The sequence below is a fragment of the Bos mutus genome, unplaced genomic scaffold (genome assembly GCF_027580195.1).
Source record: "Bos mutus isolate GX-2022 unplaced genomic scaffold, NWIPB_WYAK_1.1 CTG200, whole genome shotgun sequence".
Lineage (NCBI taxonomy): Eukaryota > Metazoa > Chordata > Mammalia > Artiodactyla > Bovidae > Bos > Bos mutus.
In genome coordinates this window covers 167,475-181,053 of record NW_027219453.1, presented here as the reverse complement: position 1 = coordinate 181,053, position 13,579 = coordinate 167,475, and the positions used below count along the sequence as shown (strand labels likewise).

Below are 13,579 nucleotides of genomic sequence, written 5' to 3'. Positions count from 1 at the left end.
GTTATGTTCATTGGGAATATCAATAGGACTTAGCAGATTCTTTTCTAGCTCCACATTTATGACTCCCTTGCCATGTGCCTTGGAAAAGTCATTTCACTCTAAGAGTTTCAGTTTCCTCTTCTAAAAATAACATCTGGATGATTCCAGTCCCCCAGGATCTGGTCCTGCCCCTAATCCCTCACGCCTTATCCCACCTCACTCTGTTGTGACCACACAGACCTTATTTTTGGCCTCAGCTCATGTCAAGCTGTTTTCAGCCCCAGGGCCCTTGCATGTACTGCTGTTCTCTCTGCCATTGTCTTTCTCATCAAGTTTTAGTCCATCATTATATTTGGTTTTGTTTTTCTATTGATTATATTACTATTTGAAGGTAACACATTTATTTTCTTGCTCCTTATTTGTTACTCTCCCTGGAAAATAAGCTCCAGAGAAGCAAAGCAGAGCCTCTTCCATATTATTAATCCTGAATGCTTAGGACAAAACTTAAAATACATTCGGTACTAAATAGGCAATTCCCGGTTGAATAGACAATTTTCAAAAAACACATATTGAAAGAACTCCACATCTTTCTTTGATTATAACATGTATCTTCTCGATTCTAATGCTTATGACATTTGGGTGCATCTTACCTTGAATGTATTACTTTACTGTAGTTTTCCCATTTTCATCCCCAAACCTCACCGAAGAAATGTATTTTGCAATTGAGTCTTTTAATGAAGGAAATAGACTCTGTAGATAAGAACTCCACAAGTCTTGCAGCCAATGTTGTTGTTTTTTTGTTTTGTTTTACTTTCATATTGGCTTGAGTTCTCACCTATGTATTGTAGGAAGGTTGTAGGAAGTCCAGCCCTCTTCTCAGATCTCCAGCTATTGTAGGGGTCATTTTTCCTGAGCACTATCTCTGAAGTTCACTTTATCAGTATATCTTGGAGCCTAAAAGCTACTCTCCCTTCCCAAAACCATGGCATTGATAAGTATATTCTCTTATTCCTATTATAGCAATGCTGATTGAACTCATTATTTATAACAGACTTGTACTAGATGGTATTTGGTGTCTAAGGATTGGACATTTAAAGTGGAATACATAAGCATAACATAGACAATAATTAGAATATATATTATTTAAAGTGTCCTAAATCCATCTAATAATCTAATTTAATATTTTCAGTTTTAATCTCTTTTCTTTCAAGTCTTTGTCTGATCTCACATATTTTTCTCTCTCCATAACTGAAAATTTCAATTTCTGAATTGCTATTGATATTTTCTATTTAGACTAACTCAGCACTCTGTTTTCCCCTCCTTCTTCCAGACTGTATCCTGTGCAGTATCATATTCCAAAAATAATCAGGTCATCAAGGAGTATTTTAATATACAAAAATCTTTCTTACATATAAATCATGACATATTCATAAAACACAAAATCACTTGTAGACTATTCTTACTTTAAATAACATTTGCCTTTTAAAAAATTCTTGCACATTAATATATGTTAAAAACTTCTCCTAACTTTTCCAATGTCTCCTAACATTTCCATAATGTACCCTTGATAGAAAAGAAAATGATGACCTTCTCTCTGATCTGCTTGGACTTCATTCCATAAACAATGGGGTTGAGTGCAGGTGGGATAACAATGTAGAGGTTGGCAAACACGATGTGGAAAGTGCGGGAGACATTGTGTCCAAAGCGGTGGGCAAGGATGGAGAAAAAGGCAGGTGTATAAAACATGAGGATGACACAGACATGGGAACCACAGGTGCCCAGGGCCTTCTGGCGGGCTTCTTGGGAGGGGAGGCGGAAGACAGCACAGAGGATGAGTGTGTAAGAAATGGCAATGAGGATCACATCTGAGATGACTGTCATGATGGGAATGCAAAAGCCATACCAGATGTTGATGGAGATGTCCACACAGGCGAGCCGGGCAACACCTATGTGCTCACAGTATGTGTGTGGTATGATGCGTGTCCTACAGAAAGGCAGTCGTATGAGCAAGAATACAACCGGCAGGATGATGCAGAAACTACGAAAGGAGATTCCTACCACAATCTTGATGATGGTCTTGGGGGTCAAGATAGTGTTGTATCTCAAGGGAGAACAGATGGCCACATAGCGGTCAAATGCCATGGCCATCAGGATGGCTGAATCCAGGACGAAGCTGTAGTGGAGGAAGAACATTTGTGTGAGGCACCCTGGGAATGTGATCTCTCGAGCCCCAAGCCAAAAGATACTCAGTGTTTTAGGAATACCAGCTGTGGACAAGGTGAGGTCAGTCTTGGCCAGCATGGAGAGAAAGAAGAACATGGGTTCGTGAAGGCTACGCTCCACTAAGATTAGGTAGAGAAGGATGCAGTTTCCCACAATGGCTACAATATAGATGATACAGAAGGGAATTCCAATCCACACATGGGCTTGCTCCAGGCCTGGGATCCCCACCAGAATGAAGGGTCCTGGGTTGTCACTGCTCAGGTTGAAAAGGACCATGGCAGACCAGGATGGCACAAGTCCCAGTTCCTGAGGACAGAGGGTGATAAATGTTAGGCTCACTTGAGTCACTCTCACTTCCAACAGCTCATTATATAGCCCCCAAAATAAAGTGGCTGTCTAATTATAATTCAAAGTGAGACACTTTTGTAATGAAGAAAGATTGTTATGAAGATAGCAGGTAGCAGCAGGAGCCAGGTTGTCTCATATATGTTGGAAAATACGGTCATTCCCTGCCTCTGATGATTTACACAGCTTTTCCAAGCAGTGTTCCATACTGACATGAATCACTTTTTATCCACAGTATACTGTTGTTACAAATTACCAATTTACAGGGCATATTTTTCTGTGGGTTGATGGATTATAGTACACATGATGTTATGGACATTGGCAGTTAATATTGGCTTCCTCTGTCATTGCTGAATATCAGTCTCTGCCCCCAGCAATTATTCATTCTTTTCCAACTTCATGATGACTGTTGTTCTTCTATTTGTGAGGTCCATACACTTTTTTGCTATTCAAAAACCTAATTCAGTTTAGCCAATACTGCCTGAATCCCACACTATGCTGGTAAACAGGTAAACCTTAAATTTAAACTTTGCTCCTCCAAAATTACTTTTTTCCAGCACTCTTTAAACTATACAGTTGTATAATATCCTAATGCTTTGGACTTAATAATAATTTTGGTCAAGATTTCTGTCCTAAAGCACAATTATTTCTTTGCAAATACATGTTCTATTGGATAGACACCAGGACATTTACTCTTAGATACACACACACTTATTAGTTCTTAAAATCTCAAGCATACCTTGATCTATACTTGCGTTATTTCATACATTTTACCATCATATATTTACCCACACTCAATCTTACACAACAGGGGCATTGGTGGTTCAGTGGTAGAACTCTTGCCTCCCATGTGGGAGACCCCGGTTTGATCTCCAGCCAATGCATCATGGTCGTGTTTGTTTTGGGCTTCATTGGTGGTTCGGACAGTAAAGAATCCACCAGCAATATGGGAGACATGGGTTCAACTCCCAGGTTGGGAAGATCCCCTGGAGAAGGGCATGGCAACCCATGCCAGGATTCTTGCCTGGAGAATCCCCATGGACAGAAGCACTTGGTAGGCTACAGTCCATGGGGTCACAAAAACTCAGACACAACTGAGAGACTAAGCACAATTTTACACAAACCCCCTTTTTGCTCTCTCTCTCACACATAAAGGCACACATCATACACACATACACTAAGAAAAATACAAACAAAATATTTCATGACAGAATTGTCTCATCGCCACTTTCTTTGTAATTTCCCAAAATATTTACTCTTGAGTTAATTTTGTAAAGACTAGGTCCTCGAAATTTTGCCATTTGCAGCAACATAAATGGAAGGTGTTAAACTAGGTGAAATAATTCAGATAGAGACAAATACTGTATGATATAAATTATATGTGGAATATTTCTTAAAAACCAACAAGCTACTGAATATAACAAAAAAGCTAGCTCACAGATATAGAGATTTCACTAGTGATTACCATGGGGGAGAAGGGGTAAGGGGCAATATAGTGGTAGGGGAGTAGGAGGTACAAACTATTGTGTGTAAGAGGCTACAAGGATATATTGTACTACATGGGGAATACAGCCAATATATGGTAATGACTGTAAATGAAGTGTAACCTTTGAAAATTGTATTACAAAAGTATTCACTTCCCAGGTGGGAATAAACATGAGCTGTTCACTTGAGATCAAGAAAGCGGTGGTAGCAGTAGACTCTCAAAACAAGAATGTCCACATACTTAAGCCCGCTTGTCAAGCTAGACCTATGGATCCTTGCCACACATCTAACAAAAATGACCAGAACAACACTTACCTTGGCCATCCTTAACCCAGCTGTTTATCTTTCTAATCATTTGAAGCATATATCCAAGAACAGGAGACCATAAATTCAGCTTAAAAATCTGAGTTATTCAGGAAAAAAAGTTGTAGCACTTAGTCCATGGCTCCTAGAAAATGGAGCCTTGAGTTTTTCATTCACTCTCTTTCTCTCAAAATCATATTTCCAACCAAACCTCTTCAGATAACCAGCACTCACCTAGTTTGGTTACTGGGCCAAATGCAGAGCAGAAAGATTATGGTGATAGACACACACAAAATCTGCAAGAGGACCAGACATATAAACCCAAGAAAAAAGTGGAGATGGAAGGAAAAGATTGATAGGTTGATTCCCTGTTCGTGTTTTGTTTTATTTTTTCTCCACCCTGCCCCCACCCACCACCCGGGCCATTGTTCAATGCCAAGGAGAGGTAAATAATTAGGGCCTGAGGGACTCTAACACCCTCTTTTTTTATCTTCAAGAGAAGACTATAAAGAAGATTACACTAATTCTGATGGGGCCTGTGAGCTAACACAACCTCAGGGTATATATACTTCTTTTCTGGGTATTTAATACTCTATTTATTTCTACATGACAATTAGGCATTAACAAAGGCATAGAACTACAAACCTAGAATTATGTAATAGGTCTAATCTAATTATAAAGCTTATATATAATTATTAATTTTTATTTTCTGATACATTATCATGAAATATGCTTTGTTCTACTAGCATTTTTTTCTTTTTATTTCTTTTTATTGAAGGATACTTGCTTTACAGAATTTTGTTGTTTTCTGTCAAACCACAACATGAATCAGCCATAGGTATACATTTAGCCCCTCCCTTTTGAAGCTCCCTCCCATCTCCCTCCCCATCCCACCCCTCTACAGAGCCCCTGTTTGAGTTTCCTGAGCCATACAGCAAATTCCCATCAGCTATCTATTTTACATTGGGCAATGTAAGCTTCTGTGATACACTTTACACACCTCTCACCCTCTCCTCTTCTCCCGTTGTGTCCATAAGCCTATTCTCTATGTCTGTATCTCCAACGTTGCCCTGTAAATAAATTCCTCAGTACCATTTTTCTAGATTCCATATATATGTGTTAGAATATGATATTTATCTTTTTCTGACTCACTTCATTCTGTATAACAGGTAATAGGTTCATCCACCTCATCAGAACTGACTCAAATGTGCTCCTTTTTAATGCTGAGTAATATTCCACTGTGTATATAAAAGTGCTGCACTCAATATGCCAACAAATTTGGAAAACTCCAGCAGTGGCCACAGGACTGGAAAAGGTCAGTTTTCATTCCAATCCCAAAGAAAGGCAATGCCAAAGAATGCTTAAACTACCACACAATTGACTCATCTCACACGCTAGTAAAGTAATGCTCAAAATTCTCCAAGCCAGGCTTCAGCAATACGTGAACCGTGAACTTCCAAATGTTCAAGCTGGTTTTAGAAAAGGCAGAGGAACCAGAGATCAAATTGCCAACATCCGCTGGATCATAGGAAAAGCAAGAGAGTTCCAGAAAAACATCTATTTCTGCTTTATTGACTATGCCAAAGCCTTTGACTGTGTGGATCACAATAAACTGTGGAAAATTCTGAAAGAGATGGGAATATCAGACCACCTGACCTGCCTCTTGAGAAACCTATATGAAGGTCAGGAAACAACAGTTAGAATTGGACATGGAAAAACAGACGGGTTCCAAATAGGAAAAGGAGTACGTCAAGGCTGTATATTGTCACCCTGTTTATTTAACTTCTACGCAGAGTACATCATGAGAAACACTGGACTGGAAGAAGTACAAGCTGGAATCAAGATTGCCAGGAGAAATATCAATAACCTCAGATATGCAGATGACACTACCCTTATGGCAGAAAGTGAAGAGGAACTAAAAAGCCTCTTGATGAAAATGAAAGAGGAGAGTTGGATTAAAGCTCAACATTCAGAAAATGAAGATCATGGCATCTGGTCCCATCACTTCATCGGAAATAGATGGGAAAACAGTGGAAACAGTGTCAGACTTTATTTTGGGGGCTCCAAAATCACTGCAGATGGTGACTGCAGCCATGAAATTAAAAGACGCTTACTCCTTGAAAGAAAAGTTTTGACCAACCTAGATAGCATATTCAAAAGCAGAGACATTACTTTCCCAACAAAGGTCCATCTAGTCAAGGCTGTGGTTTTTCCAGTGGTCATGTATGGATGCGAGAGTTGAACTGTGAACAAACCTGAGCGCCGAAGAATTGATGCTTTTGAACTGTGGTGTTGGAGAAGACTCTTGAGAGTTCCTTGGACTGCAAGGAGATCCAACCAGTCCATCCTAAAAGAGATCAGCCCTGGGATTTCTTTGGAAGGAATGATGCTAAAGGTGAAACTCCAATACTTTGGCCACCTCATGTGAAGGGTTGACTCATTGAAAAAGACTCTGATGCTAGGAGTTATTGGAGGCAGGAGGAGAAGGGGACGACAGAGGATGAGATGGCTGGATAGCATCACCGTCTCGATGCACATGAGTCTGAGTGAACTCCGGGAGATAGTGATGGACAGGGAGGCGTGGCATGCTGCAATTCATGGGGTCGCAAAGATTCGGACATGACTGAGCAGCTGAACTGAACTGATGTAGAGCAGTGTTTTGAAAATGCTTAACACAGTGGGGGACTCACATGCACCTGCTGGAATGCCTGGCCAACTTCAGGATAATCTAATACTGCTTTTCTGAGTAAGGCCCCCAGGATCCGCACTCAAAAGCTCTTCAGTGGGTTTTTGTGCCTTTTATTTTGCCCATAAAATAAAAGTGGAGGACCCCATATATATGTGGATGAGAGCATAAAAACTGGGAAACGGGAAAGTTGGTTGAAACTCTATCTACTAGGATAGGAGTGGAACAAATCCTAGAAGCTATTTCCTTTGAAGGACAATGTGAAGATGACTGTTGGGTATCAAAGGGCATCCTCTTTGGGCCAACACTGGTTAAATATCCACTTCAGCTTCAAAACCATCTTGTCCCAGACTACATTCACCACCTCCCCAAACCCAGTTTTCAATGTTCCTAAGCTCTGCAAATGTCACACCTGACTAGTCACGTGAATTTTTTAAATCACATTATATTGCTGTTCCTTTTTAAATGTCCTCTGAATCTATTCTCCTTTCTGTCTCCCTTGCCCAGTTACCATCATCTCTTACCTAAGTTGCTCTAACAGCCCCCTAAAGTGTCACCTTATTTCCTTTTTGTCTCCTTCAGTGCCTTTTCCACTTGAGGACAGACTGCTCGTTCCATAATGTTCATTCAATTATGTTTAAATCTCATTTTGTTCTCATTAGAGTTTTACTTGCTGTTTCTTCAACTTTTATATATTCTCATTCAGGTCTTTGGATATTTGTCACATTTTCATTACTTGAGACTCAACACAAGCTGATTTGTCATTGTTACCAAAAAAGAATTAATAAAATGTGTTCCTGTGGGAATACATCTAGGTTTGCCTGTTGGTACGGTCGGCCATTCTGTGGGCCCCGATCTCAATTTATACCTAAGAGGCTTTTCTCTCATAACTCTAAGGGCCAGATCAATTTTCCTAAGTTTGGTAAATCTGATCTTTCTGTCTTACATTTACAAAGATATTCAACAATAACACTGAATAGTGGACTTTAAAATTGCTCATATTTTTGTTTTTATCTCATCCCTAGGCAGGTTTCCTTCTGGTTGGACACTGAATACAAATAATTCTATTTTCAGTGTTTACGTCTAATATTGCATGACTATTAAAAACATCAGTTAAATGCCTACCAGTGTTCTGTTTGAGGTACTGTAAGTCAAATTTTCTTGGGTTAGTATTTATATAGGAAACGCAGGTACATTGAAGTCATGAAAAGTTCCAAATCTTACCTTTGGTGTCATCCATACCACTCAGGAGACATCTGTCATTTCTGACTATTGATTAAGTGCTAAGGGACTGGTTATTGGTAGATTTAATGAGTTTTATGTGAACACCTGGCTCATATAAAAGGTTATGTATAACTTGCAACTTAGTTTTTCCATGACTTGGTATAATAAAAAATAATTTTCTAGTGAATCAGTTAATGCTTTCCATTTAACTAAAACAGGAATATACTCTAGTGTTCCTGCTCTGTGTATTTGTAATTCACACCCTAAAAATTTGAACTGCACCCCACCCTTCACCTGCACTTAAATGATAGCAACAAATATGCTATTTTACACACCCATATTATGGTTCTGTTAGCATGACCTAGGAGAGCTGCCTTAACAGACAGTTGGTCCTGCTACATGAAGGAGTACAAATCAACTGTTTCAAAATGGAAGTCTCCACAATTCAATTACTACCATGTATATCACAATTGTTTAACTTGAAATTGTGCTACTCTTTTTTAAAATGGTTAATAAGAGATTAAATGATAAAATGATAAAGGTGGAAATTTCCTTCTTCTAATATTTTGTACATGTTGATTTTGGCCCCTATCAGTTATTTGGACTCTCATTTCGTTATTTTGTACAACATGAAATCAGAGTTATTTCACAAAGACTCCTTCAGTTCAGTTCAGTTATTCAGTCATGTCCAACTCTTTGCGACCCCATGGACTGCAGCACGCCAAGATTCTTTGTCCTTCACCAACTCCTGGAGCCTACTCAAAGTCATGTCCATGGAGTCAGTGATGCCATCCAATCATTTCATCCTCTATCATCCCCTTCTCCTCCTGCCTTCAATCTTTCCCAGCATCAGGGTCTTTTCAAATGAGTCAGTTCTTCACATCAGGTGGCCAGAGTATTGGAGCTTCAGCTTCAGCATCAGTCCTTCCAATGAATATTCAGGACTGAGTTCCTTTAGGATGGACTGGTTGGATCTCCTTGCAGTCCAAGGGACTCTCAAGAGTCTTCTCCAACACCACAGTTCAAAAGCATCAATTCTTCAGTGCTCAGCCTTCTTTATGGTCCAACTCTCACATTCATACATGACTACTGGAGAAATCAGAGCTTTGACTATATGTATCTTTGTTGGTAAAGATATGACACTGAAAGATGAACTCCCCAGGTCAGTAGGTACCCAATATGCTACTGGGGAAGAGTGGAGAAATAACTCCAGAAAGAATGAAGAGATGGAACCAAAGTGAAAGACTCCTTAACCCTAGAGAAACTGATTCATTTCTAACTGAAGTTGGCTTTGCCTTTCTTCAGGGAATTGAAGTGTTAGGTGTTTCCTTGTTTAAAAAAGAATGCCCACCTAAGGAGGGTTATAGTGCATGTGAATGGGCAGGTATAGGGTCACTGTTGAATCCAATGACATCCTCCCACCACTTCCAAAGCTATTACAAACTCTATCATAAAAACAAAAGTTCTATGAATAATGTTTAATAACACAATTTTGGGATTTGTTGCTATCTTACTTAAAATTCCTGTAACTTTCCTTTTTACTTAGAATTTTAAACAAACTCTTGAAATGATCTAGAATTTTTTATCTTCTGCAATCTCATTTTTTGTTATTCCCTCTACCTAAAACCTACCTCACTTGATCAGTTTCCAGTTCCTTTAATGTACTGAGACTTTTTTTTCAGCTCTGTGTTTTTATATATTCTAATTCCTTTGCCTTTTTTCAAACAAACAAGCATACCCCGGTTTACTCATTCATAAATGTTCTTTTTTTATATTTCCAGATTTTTTGAGAATAATTGACAAATAAAATTGCATATATTCAAAGTACACAATATGATGATTTGATTTAGATATACATTGTAAAACATTCATCACAATCAAGTTGATTAGCACATCCATCGTATCACATATTTACCTGTGTGCAGTGTATGTGTGGTGAGAACATTTATGATCTACTTCCTTAGCTGACTTCAAGTACTAATGCAGTATTATTAACTAATCACAATGCTGTACATTAGATCTCCAGAACTTATTCATTCTATACCTGAAAGTTTGTATCCTTTGACCAATAGCTCCCAATGTCCCCCCACCCCATCTCTTGGAAATAAGTTTTGTATTCTCTGTTTCTATGTGTTCAACATTTTTTTAAAAATTGTTTTAGATGTCACATATAAATGATACCACACAGTATTTTTCTGTCTCTGTATGGCTTATTTCTCTTAGAATGATGCCCTAATCTATGATGATCACATATAGCAAGATTTCCTTCTTTCTTGTGACTGAATAATATTCCATTGTGTGTATATGTGTGTTTATAGTCTTGCTTGTTTATTTTTGCTGTTTTACTTGTGTTTTTGGTATCATCCAAAAAAATTATTGTCAAGACCAATGTGAAAGGGAAACACAAACAGACTCACAGATATAGAGAACAAACTTGCGCTTGCCAAAGGGGAGCTGGAGGTGGGAGGAGAGGAGAGATTGCCTGGGAATTTGGGTTTACCAGTTGCACACTATTATATATTGAAGAAATAAACAAGGTCCTACTTTATAACATGGAAGCTATATTCAATATCCTGTGATTAAACCATAATAGAAAAGAATATGAAAAATAATGTCTATATATGCATATATATATATACACACATATATATACATACATATATGAATCACTTTGGAGTACACCAAAACTAACACAGCATTGTAAATCAACTATATTTCAATTAAAAAAAATTTTTTTAAGTACAGCCTTGAAGAATTTTATCCTACATTAGCTTCTAGAAGTTTTACAATTTGTGGTTGTGTATTTACATCTTTAATTCATTTTGAGTTAAATTTTGTGAGTGATGCAACATCAGAATCCAGTTTTACTATTTTGCATGTGTCTACCCTTTTCCTAACACCATTTTTTAATTAGAGTGTCTTCTTTCTACTGGTATGCTTGTTGACCACATAAGGGAAGGTTTATTTCTTGGCTCTCTAATCTGTTTCACTGATCCATATGTTTGTTTTTATGCAATTCTATAAACACCATATTAATTTGATAACTATTGCTTTATAGTTCAAAGTCAGGAATTGTGATGTCTCCAGTTTTGACCTTCTTGCTTGAGATTGCTTCAGCTCTTCAGGTGTTTTGTGGTTCCATAAAATTTTAGGATGACTCTATTTCTGAAAAATATCTTTGGAATTTTGATAGGCATTGCTTTGAATCTGCGGATGACTTTGGGTCATATGAACATTTTAACAATATTAATTCTCCCAATTCAAGAACATAAAAAAATAGATACATGAACATGTATAACTGAATCACTTTGCTGTATACCTGAAACTGCCACAACATTGTTATCACCTATGTGCTGTGCTGTGCTTAGTCGCTCAGTGTGTCCAACTCTTTGGAACCTGTGGACTGTAGCTCACTAGGCTCCTCTGTTCAAGGGGATTATCCAGACAAGAATACTAGAGTGGGTTGCCATGCTCATCTCCAGGGGATCTTCCCAACCCAGAGATCAAACCCAGGTCTTCCGCATTGCAGGTGGGTTCTTTGCCATCTGAGCCACCAGGGAAACCCAAGAATTCTGGAGTGGGTAGCCTATCCCTTCTCCAGGGGAACTTCCAGACCCAGGAATTGAACCAGAGTCTCCTGCATTGCAGGCAGATTCTTTACCAGCTGAGCTACCAGGGAAGTCCAATCACCTATACTCTAACTTAAAATAAAGTGTTTTAAAAAACAGGCTAAAATATAGGATGCTACTTCCTCTCTAATTTAACTGAAAGTCAGTGCTATACAACAAGTAAATATTTCAAAGAGAAATAATGTCAAAAAATTCACAATGCAGCTACAGAAAGTATGAGACAAAAATAGTTGATAAAATGTATTGTTGCTTTTCAAACTTACTGTCAATGATCCGTATTTTTAGTAGTAGACCAAAAAACAACCAATAGGTTTATTATAGGGAAATATTTCATAAGTAAGAAAATAATATTACAACAAATGGTAGCAGATGCACAATAGATTATTATTTAATTTGGGTAAAATTATAAAAATCATGTAAATGTGCATATATATGATACAAATATATGCATATATATATATATATATGAATGACAAGCTAACTTAATAAGAAAATATACCTATTTTTATCACTAAATCTGAAGGTGTTTAACATTCAGATTGAATGTTATACATTCAATGTTATATTGAAATATAATGTAAAGATCAATGTTAAAAAAAAAAGAATATACCTTTTCATTTACAGTTATCCCCCACTTTTTGAAAGTTTGCTTTAGACCACTTCATTTTTACAAAAGACCTATAGCAGTAACTGTTTTCACTAACTGAAAGAAATCTAAAGATGGATACCGCTTTAATGAAAAATGTGAAAATGGAAAACAATGTTCAGCGTTTCTTCTGTAGCCAGTCTTTGTAACACAGTGCACACCCAGAGCAGCAAGAGGAGCACCATGAAGCTCCTTCCTCAGGAATCGCACTCAGCATCTCAGTGTCAAGTCATCACAGCTTTGAACTGTGTCATTGAGAATCTATGCTTTATCTCAGTTTATTTTGTGACTCTGTTAGCCATATGCGTCTTAAGGTAATTTTGGCCTTATGCCATTTGGGCTTATGAAAAGTCCTAAGGATGTTCTACTTTTGAATAATGGGTAAATCTGTATTTGTGTCTTCTGCATTTCTTTTATCAACATCTTATAGTCTTCAGTGCAAAGACCTTTCAACTTTTCTTCTTGAATGATGCCATCCATCCTCCCCTATGTGACTGACGTCCCATTATTCCCATTGTTTTCAGAGAAAATGTAATTTCTTTTAGGTAGGGCTTTTCTAAAAACCTAACTTGAAGCTGCTTTCCTCTGATAGTCTCTCTCACAAAGGCACTGCTTTTAAGATTTTGGTTGGTTTCTGTTTTAAAACAATGCAATCTAAAATTATATGTTCAGTTGGGTGTTTATATGATTGAGGCTTGTTTCCCTCACTGGACGGAAAGCTCCACTAAGATGAGGGCCATCTCTGTTTTGTTCAATATGGTGAAAAGAATGCCTAACACAGTGTTTCAGATGTAAAAATTTGTGTCACATATTTGCTAAATACTCTGGAATGAAAGAATGAGTAATGATTGCCTGAAGTCCACTTAGTACTCTGAATGTCCCAGAATATCTGGACTAAACCATGCTTAAGGAGTCTAGAATTATGTTGATTCCCCACTAAATTGTTAGCTGCTATCGAATGGAAAGTTAGGGTGTTCTAGTGCCCTCTATACTAGGGTAATGGACTGAAGAATCCCATGAAGCTGTATATTATGTAAGAATGTGATTAATTATATTATT

The 13,579-nt window shown here is 37.8% G+C and overlaps 1 protein-coding gene across 1 annotated transcript; it reads right to left on the bottom strand.

Annotated features, from left to right (window-relative positions):
• Window positions 1–1,521: 1,521 nt before the first annotated feature.
• Window positions 1,522–2,490, bottom strand: LOC102275557 (olfactory receptor 52H1). Its single transcript, XM_005906884.1, has one exon. The coding sequence runs from the start codon at window positions 2,476–2,478 to the stop codon at window positions 1,522–1,524; it is 957 nt and encodes a 318-aa protein (XP_005906946.1). The 5' UTR covers window positions 2,479–2,490.
• Window positions 2,491–13,579: the final 11,089 nt, after the last annotated feature.